Below are 18,740 nucleotides of genomic sequence, written 5' to 3'. Positions count from 1 at the left end.
AGTGGGCTCCAGGCTGGGGTTGAGGGGTTTGGAGTGTGGGAGGGGGTTAGGGTGTGGGAGAGAGTACAGAACCCTTCCTCCTGGTTGGGTCTTACCCCCTGCTCAAACCCTCTTTTGTGGATTGCTTTGTCTCCAGAAGCTGTAAACGGGCTCTCTCAGGACTGGACGGAACAAGACAGGGCCTGCTTCGTCCCCTCCCCAACTTGACTATTGGTGTGCCCTTTTAAGGAGATCCTCCATTTGGAGCATGCTTGGTAGCTGCTGATGGGTAGGGGCTTTCCTTTCCTTCCTCAGTCTCCTGTGGGGGCTGTGAACCGCATCACACTATCTAATTCAATTTAGTTAAAAAGTTGTTCATGCTTGAAGAGGAGAAATTGCATAATGTCGGCAAGCAAAAGGGGAATAGATAACAGCAAGTGAATTGCTGGGAAGTGTATCAAACACAGAACAAGGATTGTCTAAAAATAAGACAAAATCCTTGCTGGATTTATTCTTGTTTTGGAAAAGTAAAGCAGAGTTCACATTTCACCAAACTTTTAATTTTACCTTCAACTGCACAACAATTCAAGATGTAAAAAGGAAGTCAAATTCTATAACCCCAACTGAAATGATTCAGGTTTTCAAATAAAAGGAAATTTTGCACAGTTGTCAGAATTCATTTCATCTCCAAAAATGGATGAAACAAGAGTGCCATCACTAAAACTCTTTTCATATTACAACTTGCATCAAGGAAAATCAGCTGATGGACAGATAGAACATTTTAGGTAAATCAATTACTGTGGCTTGCTTCTCGGCTCTGTATATTGATATGGAAAAATCATTTTGATATAGAAAAATCTATTTTAGTATTTAAATTAGGTTATTATACACACAGTCTTTCCATGTATTTTCTATAAAATAATGTTCTTTGATGTTAAAATATTAGTCCAAACGATCAGAAATATTCTATTTATAGACTATATATATTGACCATAAGAATGTTGATAGTTTATTTTTTGCTTATGAAAAATGTCAGTTTGATAGCACTAAAATGAATATCTCTATTTATCAACAGCGCATTCTTAGAGTCAGCTTCCCCACACTGTTCCACCATTATATAGTGCTAACACTACATGAGGCTTTTAATTAATATAGAGGAGACAGGGTCCCCACCCTAAAGACCTTACAAACTAAATGAACAGACAAATAGAGAATGAAGTATAATGAAAAAGTATGATTCATCAGTGAAGTGGGAGGGAATCCCACTTCATCATCCCGATCCCATCAGAGGGAAGTGATTATTCCCCTCTATTCGGCACTGGTGAGGCCACATCTGGAGTATTGCATACAGTTTTGGGCCTCCTACTACAGAAAGGATGTGGATAAATTGGAGAGAGTCCAGCAGAGGGCAAATGAAAATGATTAGGGGGCTGGGACGTGACTTATGAGGAGAGGCTGAGGGAACTGGGTTTATTTAGTCTGCAGAAAAGAAGAGTGAGGGGGATTTGATAGCAGCCTTCAACTAACTGAAGGGGGCTTCCAAAGAGGATGGAGCTAGGCTGTTTCTCAGTGGTGGCAGATGACAGAATAAGGAGCAATGGTCTCAAGTTTCAGTGGGGGAGGACTAGGTTGGATATTAGGAAAAACTATTTCACTAGGAGGGTGGTGAAGCACTGGAATGGGTTACCTAGGGAGAGGGTGGAATCTCCATCCTTAGAGGTTTCTAAGGCCCGGCTTGACAAAACCCGGCTGGGATGATTTAATTGGGGTTGGTCCTGCTTTGAGCAGGGGGTTGGACTAGATGACCTCCGGAGGTCTCTTCCAACCCTAATCTTCTATGATTCTATGATTAGTACATAGCATACAAGTTTCACTATTTTTCTTGAAATTTTTTAAAAATTTACATTTATTTATTCTCTGTCAAAAGATTAGGATTTCTAATCATTATGATAAAAGTTGGACTTGGGTGGAGGGACTCCGAGAGCTTGGAGGCATGATAGAGAATGTCAGGAAAGAGATTCCAGACATAATGGAGTAGGTGGAAGATTCAATGAAGATAAAAATGGGAGGATATGAATTACCAATCTTCTGGGACAACTTGTCAACATTGTATGCCAGAGTTCCTCACAACCCTGGAAGGACCAATTTGAGAAGAAAGGATAGTTCTCTGGCCACTTGGCCTAGTCTGTCTGCCAGCCAAACTGGATGGAGGACACTGTATGGAATCTGGGGGACACTTGTGGATATTATGCTTATCAATATTGTAAAATTGCAATGAGTTGTGCCAGTCAGGCCATGTAAGATACAGCAAAAATGTTATAAATTGCCAGATATGATTATCTTGCTTATATGTTTGTATCACGGGTTATAGATATGTATGTATGTCTGTATTTCAAAACTTGTGCTATGCTTCTAGGTGACACCCTCCAGACAGTTTGGCATCAGCACTGCCTAGCCTGCTTGATGGCCCATTAAGGACCATCAGCTATACAACTGACCCATTGACAGAAGGCAAGGGATACACCTTATGACTTAGCAAGGCATGCAGGGGCTGCCTGTGGACAAAACTCTATGGTTTCCAAGCCATGTGCTGGACAGCGTGTGTTTGAGACAAAGGAAGCACAAGACACATGGCAAAAGACTATAAAAGGCAGCTGTATCTTCTCCATTTTGTCTTCAATCCTGCTTCTTATCTTCCATCCTGCTGCTTTCCTCGAGTAACTTTTCTACAGACTGAAACTCTGAACAAAGGACTGAATGACCCATCCAAGCTGTGTATGTGTTCCAGAGGGACTTTCAAACCAGCAAACTCACCAATACTGCTAGACTGATATATGGACTTTGAAGTCTTTGTATGTATGTGACTGCTTTACCATTTAACATCTCTCTTCTTCTTCTTCTTTCTTTTTTCTTTATAATAAACCTTTAGTTTTAGATACTAAAGGATTGGCTGGCAACGTGGTATTTTGGGTAAGATCCAAACCTGTACAGACCTGGCCCTGTAACATGGCTGACTCTTTGGGGTCAAAGAACATTTTGTACAGGTGAGCACAGTTTTTTAAAATAACTTCACTGTACTGGACCTAGGTGCTGATTGGGAGCCAGAGAACTGGAATGCAATAAAGGGGGCTGTGTGATTTCTTTTTTTGCTTCTTGATAACCAGTGGGGGAGATCAGCAGCACAGTTGGTGACTGATTGGGGAGTTTTCAGTGTTACCCACCAGTATCTGCTCTCCCTTTTGCAGCCTACCCTAACCTTGGCATTTCCAGTGAAGGCTACCCCAGGCACACCGGATCACAGACAATATGGATTCTAACCAATGATCTATACGTAAAAGGCTTCATCTGTCATTACCAATCTCCTATCTAATCAATTTTTAACAGAAATATTTTGTCATATAAGTAGCTCATTGGGATAGCCATTCGGATTTGGTGAGACGCCCATGGGGACAGTTGAGATACCATCTTTCCACTTCAATTGAAGAAAATAATTTTCTTCTATTCTAAAATGTTCATACAATGTGAAAATTTTTTCTCTTCTTGAAATGATAACATTGTTTCTTCTCATCTTGAAGTTTTCAGAATAACATTTAGAGAATCCTACAACTGTAAAATGACTTTTTTAAACTGGTTGTGGATCAAGATTTAACCTTTTTCCAGTTTGTCTTGTACGATAAAACCATGCCTTGCTATATGCAAAATTACGCTGTGACGCTGAATAGCCTTGTTTGGAGCACTGCCTGGGCTATAACAGGGACTGGGATTTGGAAATGTTTACATCTTCCTTGTGGCATGATTTGACCTCTAGAGTAGATGCAGCCATACATATTACACCTTATAAAAATATCCAGCTAAATCATATTTGAAAATCGAAATATTCCAATCAATTGTACTCATATGGAGGAGCAAATTGGCACAAGTCAACTTCTGGTTCACTCACAGCCAATCAAATGAGTAGAGGCCACTTTCATTTTACTATCCACTAGTTTAATGAGTCTCCTGTAACTCTTTGCAGCACACATTAAATCACTGTGAGATTTAATTATTAACCAATCAGGGTGCTTTTACTAGGTTATTAATCAATTGTAATTGATAAAATAATACTTGGTCAGTCATTTTGCTTTGAAACTAATTATATATCTATATAAATAGTAAATGAAACAATGAATTCACACTACTGTGGCTCTTTTGGGTAATGTTGATCACTAATTTGGCTCCTGAATCACTGGGGTCTGAGTATCACTGCTCTAGACGTTAAGGGCATGTCTACACTTGCCATTTAAAAGCGGAAAAAGTCCCTTTTTTGTGCAAAAGCCATGGGAGCATCTACACTTGCCAATGACTTTTTGCAGTGATACTCAGAAGTTTCACCGCAAAAAGAAAATCACCTCCACGAGAGGCGTACAACTCTTGCCAGTGATGCTTTTACAGTGATGTGCAAGTGAAGACACGTCTTCCTGTTTACACAGCTTTTAGCCTCCGGAGGATATTCCACAGTGGCTAGGTGAACACTCTAGCCAGCAGCTCTGCTGCCGGGTAAACGGATATACGCCCCTCCCTCTGTAAAGCCCTGGGAACTTTGAAACTCCCCTTCCTGTTTTCTTGGCAAGTGCTCACTTATCTGGCCAGGTGACAATGCCTGCACCAGGGAGCAAGCGATCCCCTGCTTGGAGCAATGCTGAGCTACTGGAGCTTATCAGTGTTTGGGGAGAGGAGGCTGTGCAGGGACCCAGGATGCCCCGCGATCACCCCTTCCTCTTCCCCTTCCCACAAGACCCATTGTCAAACTGGAGAGAGCTGCACTGTGGGATAGCTGCCCTAGAGCGCTGCTCTCATGGCAATGGAAGTGCTGTTAATGTAAACACTCTCGGATGCCTGAGGAATTAAGTGAATGCACAAACCAGCGCTTTGCTTTCACCGGTTCCCTATCACTGGTGAAACTTACAGCGCAAAAACTCTGCAAGTGTAGACATACCCAAATAAGAGAAGCTTTACTGATCACTGCCACATAATTTAACATAATGTAATTAAGCTTGATGAACAAACTCCCCATTAAGGGCACCCAATTCAAAAACTTGTTAAAGAGATTACTAATCTCTACCGTTCTTTATAGCTCAGTGGTTTGAGCATTGGCCTGCTAACCCCCAGGTTGTGAGTTCAATCCTTGAGGGGGCCATCTGTGGGCAAAAATCTGTCTGGGGATTGGTCCTGCTTTGAGCAGGGGGTTGGACTAGATGAGCGCCTGAGGTCCCTTCCAACCTTGATATTCTATGATCTGCCATGAGTTTGCCATGCCATTCCAAAAGCTTCAGCATGTAGATATTATGTGCTGACCTACAACAAACAAACAAAATCCAGTGGTTTTATACAGAAATTTATTGTACAAAGAGGAATATGATTTTCATGCTCATATACAATGGGATATTTGGGTCTGACTACACAGACTATTTACATTCAAGTTTACACATTTATTCAAGTTCCATATTAGATGTTGTCAACACATTTCCATGTCTTTATATTATTCTACCAAAGTCTTCAAACGATTTGCTGGAGATGTATTGTTTCCTTTTCCTGCAGTACCCATCATCTCCCAATTATTGTATTTGAAAGGAAACCTGACTTGCAGAAGTTAATGTCAGTTAAAATATTTTAACTGTTCTTTTACTCAAGTTAGCCAGGCATTTCCAAATAGCAAAATACAGAGGGCCTGATTCTGCATCCAAATATGCAGGTGACTGTCTCTCTGACTTTGTCTATATCAATATTGCAAGATCATGCCCTAAAAAACTGGACTTCAGTAGTTTAAGACATTATTTTGCAGACTCTTTGAAAAAATAAAAAAAAAGCATTGTACAAATGTTAATATTGAAATGAACTTTTAATACCTGAACCAGATATAATAATTTATTTTGTTTTACCATAGTTATGCTTACAATGCAGCAACAATAACGAACATTTAAAATAAAAAAATATGTTGTACAATAAAAATATTCACTAGTTCACAAACAGTTGAAAAACATTTTAGCATGCTGCTAAATTCAGACAGTCATTTCTGGTGCTTTTTTGCTCTCAAAGTTCCATGAGCTAACGCTCGTTACAGACTTAATATCAGACGATTGCTTATTTGGTAATATTTTTTTAAACCGGTTCATGATCTCTTGCTCATTCAAAGGCAGCTGATTCCAGTTTCTTGATTATCTTCCAGTTTTTGTTTCTTAAATTAACTAAGAGTAAATTAACATGAACAAGCATTATCAGACTCAGATACTGTTTGAGTTATTATTTGTTCTGGCCCTGTCAAACAACTACATAAAGAAAAAACACAGGTAAGTTCCTGTTTTATTTCAGGAGCTCTATGGAATTCCTTTAGATCAATGCCTCATCTGTCTAGATTTCACGGGGCTAGTGATTAAAAAAATGGAATTACAGGGTACTTGCCAATAAAATGTTGCCCTGGCTATTATGTAAGTTGATGGACGAAGGTTAGTGATTGTCTCAGATTTAGCTGACTGTAATATTTTGGAGAATTACTGATTTTTGAAGAGGTAAAGCTAAAAATTCCCACATTTTGCAGAGATCTTTTTACTTCGGGCAGAGCCATTCCATTTCTTCTGGTTTCATGTCGTGACATCTCCAGCACTTGCGGGTTGAGAGACAGCAGCAGATGGTTGCACTGGTACCATTTCTAATTCAGATTCACGTACAACGATCACTGCATCCCCACTGACATTTATTAGACACTGTGCCTGCGAGGACAGATAATTTTTAAATAATTAAATATATCCTTTATGGAGCATATTTTCAGCCTTTGGACTTAACACTAAAATCAATGAAATTCATTCACCTATATTCTTGCTATATCTTTCTGATATGTTAACTCTAATTCTAAAATAAAAATAAAAAAACCCCAAACAAATCAAATACCTCCCACTGGGTCAGATTATGCCCACTAGATCTCTCCCCAGTCCGCATAACTATATTAAAAAAAAAAAAGAGAGAGAGACTTACTTCTCCTTGTAGTTATGTGGACTGATTAGAATAACCTCATCCTACATGGGTATTTTCCGCTAAGATTGGTTACATAGGATATCAGTTGGTTCTTTAATTGTCAGAAAAATTGTCATTTCAATCACAATTTACCTGATTTTTGTTGGGGTTCTCCATGAAAACACACTGTTTCATTATGTACGAGACAACTGCATTCCCCCCTAAAGCTGCAACGTGAGCCCTCACCATTGCAAACACTTCAGCAATGAAAGCATGGAGAAAGCCACTGACACCGCCCTCCTAAAAAGAAAAAACAAACACAAGTGGATTTTATGTAACTGTCACTAAAAATAGCACTGGATATCTTACTTATGTTTCTCTCCTTTAAAATGATTCTCTTCCAATGAATGCTGATTGGTATATATTTTAGAGGAGCAACATCTTGTTCTGTAGAAAGTGACCTATAAAATATAAAGACTGAACTTGTTCTGAGAGTTATGCATCACCTGCTTATGGGTGAATGAGCATTTGCTGAAAAACAAATGAAAAAAATCCTGCTACATGAATAAAAAGAATAGAATAAAGAGGTTATTTACTTGTAACTAGAATTCTTCAAAATCATCACCTGTATATACCCACACACTTAAGACACTCCTCCACATTTTTGTTGGGACCCCCTAGAAAACTGGGTGTTTGGAATTGTGGACATACTCTTCAGGGGACTGGATTTTTCTGATCTGAAACAATATGTGGAGCTGCAGGCAAGGCCAGCCTCTCAATTCTTTCCACTGACTCAAATTCCTGAAGAAACAGGAACTAAGAGGAGTCATGTGGATCTGTGTAATCATCTTAAAGAACTCCAGTTACAGCCCCATTTTTGTCACAGTGGTCCAACGCCTGCTGATGACAGCCTGCTTTTTCCACAGTCTCTCCTGCATGTGGTGGAAAGAAAACCAGACACAGAAGCTGTGCTCTCTGTTCTACCCCTGGCTGAATGAGGTCCCTGAGCACAGTTGTGACAGAGCTTTCCTTCTGTTGACCCCAATAGGATTTCTCACATGGAGAGAAAAACGTAAGGTGGTTTTTTTGCTTGTTTATCTGCTGTGCCATGCCAGCTAAATTGGGAGGAGGAGTGGAGAGGACACTGAAGTGTACTGCTCCACATATGGTTCCTGAGGGGAGAAGAGAGTCTCCACTAACAGCCACCCTGAAGGAAGACAGAAAGGACTGAGGAAAGAAACTGAAGTGTTTGAGCCAAAATAGCTGCAAAAGCTAGGAATGGAAGATGAAAGGCAGGAACACTTGTTTCTGCACCACTGGCAAGCAGCAAAAAGGGCACAGTTAATCTTAGAAACCTGAATGACAAGTTTTGACCGCCCCAGTTACTATAGAAGGAGGTATCACTCACTGGTAAAGAGGTTAGGAGCCAGAAAACAGGAAATATATATGATGATTAATTGATAAAAGGCCAAAATTATTTTTATTGTTCCACAATATTTCCATGCATACAACCCTAAAGAAAGTCAACTGCAGTGAGAAACCCAAAATATGGACACCAGTTAATCATCTGCATCAGACATACCCTGTCAAAATCTAAATCTACACAGATTACAGCATCAGTGCAAAAAGATCAATAGAATAATGATCCAAGTAAGTGGGTATAATAATCTAATGATACAAAGAGAAAGGAAAATATTTTGTTTATCTACATGTAGACTGCAGTATCTAAAAGACACAGGATAAACCAGATATGTGGCACCCTTCACTTTTTGAAACACAGAATTTTGCAAACACCTCTGAAAGTGTTGAAGGGCCTTGGACCACTCCATATTCCATAAAGGAACTGCTAAACCATCATAATAAATAATAAACAGAAAATATTATACATATGCTCAGAATAATTTACAAGAGTGGATATAATTAGCAACCATTTTTATATATTATGATTAGCTAACTGTATTACATTCCATCCGAGGACAATATTGTGTTAGGCACTGTGCAAACGAAGTAAAAAAAAGATCCTTGTCCTGAAGAATACAGGTGGGGAAACTGAGGCACAGAGAAACTAAGACCTTAGGGTGACAAATTAAGTTACATTATATATCACTTTGAAAAATGACATGTAGTTTTCAAAGATATGTAAATTGCAAGGCCATAAATTGCAAGATTCAAATGTGACGGTTGGCTGTCCAAAGCTTCTACAGGATAGCCACTAACAGTAAGCTGCTTCCACTGGTTAATACACAGTGGCAGACTTTTCAAACATTTATGGCATTCCTGAAGCAGCTCAGATGTGTGTGGCTGGGAAGGCTTGGAATGCTGCTTGTTCAAATGGCCATATGTAATTTGTGAATCCTTGCATAAGACTAAGTAAGGAACCACAAAAGCCATGCATGCTTTGAAAGCTTACCATTGATCTTTTCCTTTAACTAAGGATCAGTTTTTAGCATTTGAGCAAATCTCAGTTTTAGGGCCCAAAGGAGCTCCAATAGCCTCTGAAATCATAGAATATCAGGGTTGGAAGGGACCTCAGGAGGTCATCTACTCCAACCCCCTGCTCAAGCAGGACCAATCCCCAGACAGATTTTTGCCCCTGATCCCTAAATGGCCCCCTCAAGGATTGAACTCACAACCCTGGGTTTAGCAGGCCAATGCTCAAACCACTGAGCTATCCCCCACCTTGCCCCCAAGGGATATACATTTTTTCGTTTGCTGGTTTTAGCTTTGTCTGGATGCTGTGCTGTGTTTTGCCTATACCAAACTAGCCACCAACGATAATGGACCCACTGGTAAGCTCCCTGACCATGTAATGCTATTTTACTGGCTACATGGGTGAGTGACACTTCTTCCTACCAATTTGAAGAATAAAGATGAAGCAGCCCTTTTTATAAATGTCATAGGAACAACAAGTAAGAGGATCACCTTTGTGAGACTCCCAGTCACTTAGCACACAGTGCCTAAGTTGTGAAAAGTCAGCTCTCTTCTGTGCCATACAGTTAATTCAGACAGTAAACTCATTTAGCTTGGTTATTATCAATTCACAAAAAAGTGCAAAGTCCTAATATGCAGCTCACCTCACGTAAAGAAGTGGTTTCTCGAATAAAAAACATGTTGATTATCCCAAGATACTTGGTTATTTTTGCCCCAGGTATAAAAGAAAGAGGTGTCATCTTAACAACTGAGACAGTAGAATTGGTGCATGATGGAACAGAACGGTGACGCAAGTGTCCTTCAGCCAGTGGACTTGCTTTGTCAAGAGAAGCAGCTAAAAAAGGTGGAAAAGAAAGAAAAGAAAAGAAAAGAAAGTAACTATTGAGTATGATCAGTGACTTGTTCTTAAAACAAAACAACTCTTCTTTATGGTTTCCAAATAGCTTGGTGATTATATTCAGCTGCCTGTGATGTTCAGCCATGTCATGAAAGAAAGGAAATTATCATGCAATGCATGCAAAAAGACAAAAAGCTGCAATGGAATTTATTTGGAAGAGTGGCATTCCTGCAAAAGAAAACATTGAGGCTAGCAGCTCCACATACAACAATCAGTTATCAGTGAAGGTAAAGGAAAAAAGATGCCAATATTTTGAAATAAATATCTGCTGGAGGAACAAATTACTACAGGAAGAGTGTGAAAGTTGTCATGTTTCCCCAGTGCAGCATTTTCCATTAAAAAATTCTTCATTGTCAACTTTCAGATAACCTTAATCTTGACTAATTTAAGTAAAACAGACAGATCTTCGACCAAAGAACTACTGAAGAATAACTCACGAGTTGCTAATTTAGTGATAATTGGTTTGACTGTCACCTACGTGATTGCTATCTGTTTCTCACCAAAAATTTTCCAAGTTTATACATACACCTACCCCCACAGAGTGTATGCATATATGTAATACAATTAACATGCCTATTTATAGCTATATACTTTATTGGTAACTGTTTTTTAGTAAGCAACAACTTGAATAGAAAGACTGCATTCTACATTTAAACTACTAACTCATAATTCCTAAATTAATTTATTTTTAAACAGATACTAGAAAGCATCTGCAGTTTTTGCGCTTGGATATTTGTTGTGCTTTCGAATTGCAATGCCACTACTGGGTAGGAAACTCCACCCTCCACCACTGGGAAATCAGAGATATGTCTCAGATTATCATAATGTGGTAGAAACATACGCCTACTTGTCTTAATTGATCCACGCCTTATGGTCTGAGCTTTCAGTTTAATGAGCTCTATCCAGCTGTTGCATCTGTCTGCAAAGGAACTGTAATCAACTGACGTTGCTGAAAACACAGACAGAAAAACAAAAGAAAAAACAAAGAAAAAATATGGATGACGTCTCTTGCCCATCTCAGTGCTCCTTTTGATGAAGCAATTTTCTGTATCTGAGGAAGAATGAATATCCCTTTCACGTCTGTTTAAAGGAAAAGTTAAATGTCCAGCCCTATCCTATGTTGTCCAAAGCAGTGTACTGATTACTGGTGATGTCACAGCTGTGAACCAACCGACTGTGACTTCGTCACTGGAAACACATGTACATAAAATCATCACACCTTGTTCTAGCTTCTTCACCTTAAGTAACTAGTTATAGTTTCTTAATGTTATTTTAGCTCTATTTAATCTTAATTTGTATTCCTATTCTTTTTTTCACAAGGAGCTGTTGATCATGAATTTAAAGTTCCTGGATGTAACTGTCAATCACTTCTCCTGCCTTCAGCCTGAAAACATATGGTTTGGGTTAGGGTAAAAGTCATGAGTTGGAACAGCCTCTCAATTTTTAACGTGCAAGTATTTTCACTTTGAAGCATTACTTTTCCCCAAAAAAGGCAACTGAAGGGTTGTTTTTCTGCTATGACACTGTCTTGTTTTTAGGTTAGTACCCCTGAAACTGGTCTTGAGAACAGTTTGGCAAGCATCCAAGGACCTTTTAATAACTGATCATTAGCACATTACTCTGTAAAAACAAAGGAATACAAATTAACATTGAAGTAAGCCAAAATGAATTAAATAACAAAACTTTTCTCTGAGGAACTACTTCTCTAGCAGATATAGTTATATGCAGAAAGACTCTCTTAATTAGTGCAAATAATCTTAACTATCTCTTGTGATTTTTAAAAAAACATATTCTGATATCAATAAGCCATAGCAGAGCATGCGTTCCTAGGCAACCAGTAAACACTTCCTGGGTGAATGAAGACAAATCCAAAGTGTGGACCAGTGGCCCAGGAATGTCCACCCTGTTCTGGCTTATGGCTAAATTAAGTAAACTCACCTCTCTGTGCAGCTGGTATACCTGTGTGGGAACCTGCATTCTCCAGGACCTCTAATAAGACAAAACGAATTCCACTCATGTAACATATGAGCAACATTAACTGCACAGATATGTTGTACAAAGGATCTTTTTTCTTCTATTAAAGGATTTTAGAGATTAAACTGGCAGAAAAAAACCCCTCTATAGTGGTTTTAGGGTCTCATTACAAACATGAATTCGGTAAAGACTACACTCTATGGGATCTGATTAATGTCCTTTGGTAGCATAGTACAATCAATCAACTTCGCCATTAAATCTAACACACACTGTGATATGAAACTATACATACTTCTTGGCACTCAGAAGTACTTGGGTACTATTTAGAGCAACTTGCTAACAAAAAAAAGACAAAAACAAGAGAGAACCTGTAGATGGGTAAACAAAATTATAAAAGTATTACAGTGTGATTTATGAAGAAAGGTTAAGTGAACCTAATCTGTATAATTTAGATAAAAGATTACAGTGGGCTGGGGAGGAATATAACAGTCTATATATGCAATGGAGCAGATTAATGGTTAACCCAGTTGACTGGGTGCACATAAATGCAGAGCATAGAGGATATGCATAAAGTGACTGTTACATAGAGGAGAGGACAGTAAAAATGCAATACTCTAATCTAAATTAAGATATTTGAATTATATTTGACTATGCTCCAAACTTTGTTATAATTGTTGATAGGGAACTGGCTAAGGTTGTTCCAACACACAAGACATTATTTTGAAGGTTTTTACATAATAATAATGGAATTTTTCATCCTCAGCTGCCTGAAACTGAGCAAGCCTTCCAAAAATTTTTATGTTGGTTTTTATTAGAGAGGGGGGAGGATGGCATACCGCACTTCCTATGGACTTAGTTGTGGCTTTGCTCCAAGCCCCAAGCTACGTGCAGGTCGTAACTGTGCTATCCCTGAAGGAGAAGATGGAAACTGATGCTCAGAAACATAATGTGCCTTCCAGTTTCCCCATGGAAAGTACTAGGAAGTACTTTGAACCAGATCTATACTTGGCACAGCATACTTCCCACAGAATGATGACAGTAACACTTGCTGGTACTTTGGGGCAGAGTGCACTCATCATCCATACAGGTGGGCAAGACAGGGTGAGGTAAGTAACAGCTCTGTGAAAACTGCTTCTTCCCATGCTGGTACCCATGATCTGGGTAAACAGCTATAGCTACTGAGATGCCAAAATTATGAGTTATTGTTATTTAAGAAATGCCCATCAAGGTCTTAAAAAAAAAAAAAAAACAATAATTTCATGGGACCAAAAAAAAAAAAAATAAGACCCTAGTTTGAGGTAGTTTTTTGGTGTGCAAAATTTCAAAGGCCCGCTGTAAACAACAGAGGTGTGAAAACTCTTCAAAACAGGTCGCAAAATTCTTTTATAATGAAAAGTGTTGGACAACCTAAACATAGGGGTAATCAGTTCCTCCTAAAATGTTTTTAGTCAGTTACTAGTACATAAAATTCAGATGATTTATTTGAAGAGAGACAGTTTTAACTTCCATGAAACTCAAATAACTGAGCAATTTTGTTCACATTTTGGGAAGAAGAAGAAGAAGAAAAAAAAAAAAAAGTCAGGCCAAGATGAATATTCCTTCCCCCCAAAATAAAGCAAGAAGGCCCCAATTTTGCAATTCATTGTACGTGGGCAGACTGCAGTGCCCGTATAGAGTTCCACTGAAGTCAAGGGGGGTTCACATGGGCACAGCAATACTGCGGAATCAGGGTGACGTAACCAAGAAATTTTAGTGCTGGAATCAATTTTTATACTAAGCTGAGAGTGCTTTCTCTGCTCAGAAATGGGATCTGTTTCAGGAGGATCCTACCTTTTGTTAAATTATTCAAGCTTGATAAGAAATACTGGATAGGCTAATATTCTGGGCCCAAATCACCACTGTTATTCCCTCTGGGAAAGATCCAGTCATTGAAGGCTCCCCACTAGGCTTTAAAAGCCTTTACAAAACTTATTACTGCTTTATTCCAATCCCATTTTAGTCAATGAGTAACAACAATACTCAAAAAAATGTGATAGATTCAAGACATTTACAAAGCTCTCAAAATTGTTTGGAGAAGGAATGCAACAAGCATGAAGACCATAGGACTTTCTCTTCCTCTCCATAGGTTCATATACTTGTTCAATGTACTCCAGCCTCCCTATCAAGATTATTTCTAGTACTTTCTAACAAATTCCCCATTGATTTTATAAGGCATTCCTTATCACATGAATTATACAAGAACAATTGTTAAACATGCCTGAGAAATGAGCAGCCTCAGAATACACTGTGTCTGTATCCCCATGATGTGCTTTTTCCACATGGTTCACCTTTGCTGAGTTTTCCTATAGACTTTGTTGCTCTATGAAATATAGTCATGTCTGCTCTTTTTTTTTCTTTGTTATGACAGATGGTTTCTTTCACCTCTGAGATTAGACCATGTTTTCAGTAGTATACTATATAACAAGCCGTTATACACAGAGCCCTTCGTTTTCAGTTTTTATTTTTCCCAGGAATTTATCTGTGTTTATTACTACAACAACAAAAACAGGTGAAAATTGGTGCAAAAAAAACTATTATTACTTTTTATGGGTAAATGCCGGGGTTTATTTTGGGGGATGGAAGGACGGGGGAAGTATTCAGTAGATTAAATACTTTGATGAATGGAATTCAATGTGGTTTGCTGCAGAACTAAAACAAAACTTAAAACACAATGCCACCTCTGAGTTTAAGAAAACAATCCCCAAATAAAACTTTTCATTTGAATAAAGTTTACTGTTGCAAACTTAGAACTATCAGCCTATAAATATTTACATTTCATAATTGGGCCACATCACTTGCAAAGCATACTCTCAACTTCATCCTTTTCTCCGGTTTTTGTTTTAACCTTCCTTTAATTTCTTTGTGTTCTGAATCGTATTCTGATACTGATTTTCGTTTTCTTCCCATTTTAGAGTGTCAGATCTTTAAACCGTTACCAGCTAACAGCTTGAAATGTGTACATGAAATTCATCAGTATGTTCAGATGCGTAGGCACTTCAGAGCTTGTTTATTGTGTGTATCTTCTAGACTTGCTTCAATAGACAGCTTTGCATATACACACAAACTAGTGTATCATCATAATACATATATCTCATGCAATGTATTTTCCTAATAAAACAAGTTTTTTTTATATATCTGAATGATACAAAAGTAGGGGGAAATCGGAAAAAACTGAATACTTACTTTAAAGCCCTGGATTTTTTTTTTTTTTAAATAATTGGTTTAAACTGAAAACAAAGGGGCTTAGTTATATAGTACTTGTTTGTAGCCTAGGGAATTTCCTGCTCAGCCTTGAGGAATAAGAAGACACTAACGACAGAACATAGAAACATATTTAACTCAGTCCTACCTGACTCTGGGGTCAAGCATTAAAGAGCTAGTATTTAATGGGAAATTGGCAGACATCCAATACCTTCTCAATAGATATCATGTATCTGTCTCACTCTTTCTTCTACATTCATTTGAGAGCACAAGAAATGTTCTGCTCAGATTATAGAAGTCTTCATAAAACATTTTAGAAGAAAGACTTGCTTAGCTGAACTCATCTACAAATGGCTACTTGAGAGACTACACTGAATTTAGCCTCCCACTTTTTGCTGATTTTTACAAGAAATTGGGACTCTCAGATGAGATACTGGAAACACGGTACAGCCTTTCCCGCCTCCTTATATATATATCCATAATTTACTCAGTAAAAGTCTGAACTGTTAGCATTGCTCAACTCCCAAAGTTCAAATATCATGAACTAGGCGCCAAAGAATCATAATAGTTTAAAAATCGGTGAGTTTTTTGGCAGAGTGAAGCAAGACCCTCCACTCAACTTGATTGCATTTCTGTCTGTCGGTCTGTAACGCTCAATCCCATTGATATGAGGGGCAAATCAGGACTACAGCTTAATATGCGGGTCTCTCTTATTGGGCGTACAGCTCAGCCTACCATAAGCAACAGAGTATGCGAGACTCTACTTAAAAAATAATAAATTTTGGACTCTTTTTCTTTGCTTCCTAAGCTTTCAGGGTGCACTCAGGTCACACTTCCAAACTTTTCTCCACAATCATGAGGTCTAGGAACTTATTTCTTTAAAAACAAAAGCAGAGATTCTCATGTAATCACAGGATTCCAGGAACTGGGCTTTAAGTAAAACCATCAACTACCATGAGATTCATGATTAAATTGAGAGGGTTGGTAACATGGCTGCAGAGGCTAAGGCCCAGATCTTGCAAGGAAAACCATGTGGGCAGACTCTGTCAGCATGTGTGGAGAGCTCAAGTCCACCTATGTTGTCCTTGCATGATCAAGGTGTCGTTATCGAACAACAAAACTATTGTACTTTCATCTGACAGTCTCACCACAGTTTTACAAAAGTCATCCAGGTCTCTCCTATGAAACCTGCATTTCCAATCTGTTAAAAACCAGTCAGTTATAACAGAGTACTTTTAAAACTGATCATAGCTAAACGGATTATCACTGGTCTCTGGCTACTCAGAATGGCTAATGGAAATAGCAACCACAGCATCACATGGAGCCACAATAGCCTTGTCTACAAAAAAATACTCACTGCTCGCTAGAGTTGTTAGCAGTGGTGCAGCTTAACTGATAGGACAAACAACTCACCAACAAAACTATGAAATCAGATATACAAAAAAATGCCACCAAATGTACTATTTAAAAGTGAAAAAAAGAGAGAAATATTTTCTTTGCATTAACTTTTCAGTTATACTAATCTTAGGTTTTACTTTACCAACACTAGATCAAGTTGACTGTGTGTCCCTTTAATGTACAGTGGCGGTGGTAGTAGTAGTAGTAGTAACAACAAACTGAAGCCATAAAGTGTATTATGAAAGCTTTAAAATGAGATAATATATAAAAGTCTGCAGGCTATTATGTGAATATAAGTCTTTGCAGACTTCTGTTGCAGGGATGATAAAAGCACTCTTTTTTATTAGTGCTTAATATACCAAAAGATTCTGTGCCAGTACATTAAAGCAAATGATAATCTTACAGAACAGTAAGTAAAATATGGGGGATTATCATCAGAGTAGCTAATTTACTTTTGAGATAGTTATATAATTACATTGAGACGCTGGTGCCTATAGGTAAACAGTCAAAAGAGATTAAATAACTGTCTAGTTAAAAGATTCCAGAACAGTGTACTTGTACAATATGACAAAATGTGAAGAACATTGACGCAGGTGATTTATTTACATATGAACAGACTACCCTCTACTGGTCAGTGGCTAGTATGCAAATAAGTGTTCTAGTATTAATAGAGTGAAAAGATACTGAAGACTCACTAATACTACAGTGAGTTAACACTGAAATCCATATTGAAAGAAGGCTAGTTTGTGTAATAAAATAATGGAAACCAAGAAAGTGCCACATCAGGGATGCCATCACGCTTAATTTAATGGAGAATTAAGAGAGCCAGTTACCAAAAAATTGAATGTAATCTTTGGAGAATGGTCTCCTGCTGCCACACAAATGACGAAGGTTTCACCTCTCCCTTCATTGTGATTACAGTTGGGGAAAGAGGGATAAAGGGAAAAAAACCCAGAGGTCGAAATGGTTATGCCAGGGTTTTCAACTGTTCTTCCTGTATAACTGGCTAAACTGTTAAAGCACTGACTCTCAAAGGCATGAGAGATCTAGGGCACTCACTGATGGACACTAGAATACATGGAAGGCTACATAATACCCAATGCCTTAGTAAAACAAAAGAAGATAACTCTGAAATATCCATGTGGAGCTTAAAATAAAGGGAAGTATCTCTGTTTTGCATAGAATTTGTATATGTATACCAGACCTTTCACAGGATAGGTCTACACTTACCTCCGGGTCCGGCGGTAAGCAATCGATCTTCTGGGATCGATCCCGGAAGTGCTCGCCGTCGACGCTGGTACTCCAGCTCGGCGAGAGGAGTACGCGGCATCGACGGGGGAGCCTGCCTATCGCGTCTGGACCCGCGGTAAGTTCAAACTAAGGTACTTCGAATTCAGCTATGTTATTAACGTAGCTGAATTTGCGTACCTTAGTTCGAAGTGGGGGGTTACTGTGGACCAGGCCACAGAGTCACAGAAATGTAAGGGAGAAAGGACCTCAAGAGGTCATTTAGTCCATCCCCCTACACTGAGGTAGGATTAAGTATATCAAGACCATCCCTGATAGTTGTGTGTCTAGCCTGTTCTTAAAAACATCTAATGACAGGAATTCCTCAACTTCTCCAGATAACCTGTTCCAGTGCTTAGCTATCTATCATGGGGGATGGCCCTTAAGGTCAAGCATCCATCTTAACTGTGGACTCCATTAAGGAGAATGAGCAATCCCAGATCCACCTGGGGAGAGATAACTGCTTAACTAGCTGGGCGGCAATTAACTAGTTAAAGAACTATATTCATGTTATATCGGGTCGCATTATATCTGGGTAGAGGTGTAT

At 38.7% G+C, this 18,740-nt stretch overlaps 1 protein-coding gene across 20 annotated transcripts in view; it reads right to left on the bottom strand.

The window, feature by feature from the left end:
• Positions 1-5,337: 5,337 nt before the first annotated feature.
• Positions 5,338-18,740, bottom strand: part of C2CD5 (C2 calcium dependent domain containing 5) — a 114,047-nt gene continuing 100,644 nt past the window's right edge. For 11 of the 20 annotated variants that reach the window (XM_054036609.1, XM_054036628.1, XM_054036619.1 and 8 more), the window contains 5 exons: positions 12,233-12,283; positions 11,142-11,243; positions 10,041-10,231; positions 7,120-7,266; positions 5,338-6,725 (listed from right to left, as the gene is read on the bottom strand). In XM_054036609.1, the coding sequence (XP_053892584.1) occupies positions 6,597-6,725; positions 7,120-7,266; positions 10,041-10,231; positions 11,142-11,243; positions 12,233-12,283 (620 nt within the window). In that variant the 3' untranslated portion in view covers positions 5,338-6,596. Of the gene's footprint in view, positions 6,726-7,119; positions 7,267-10,040; positions 10,232-11,141; positions 11,244-12,232; positions 12,284-18,740 lie in introns of those variants that run through there. The other 9 variants (XM_054036656.1, XM_054036688.1, XM_054036697.1 and 6 more) reach the window with 3 other exon arrangements.

Source organism: Malaclemys terrapin, chromosome 1 (genome assembly GCF_027887155.1).
Source record: "Malaclemys terrapin pileata isolate rMalTer1 chromosome 1, rMalTer1.hap1, whole genome shotgun sequence".
Taxonomy (NCBI): domain Eukaryota; kingdom Metazoa; phylum Chordata; order Testudines; family Emydidae; genus Malaclemys; species Malaclemys terrapin.
Note: the sequence above shows the minus strand (reverse complement) of the source record. Positions and strands in the feature narration are given on the sequence as shown.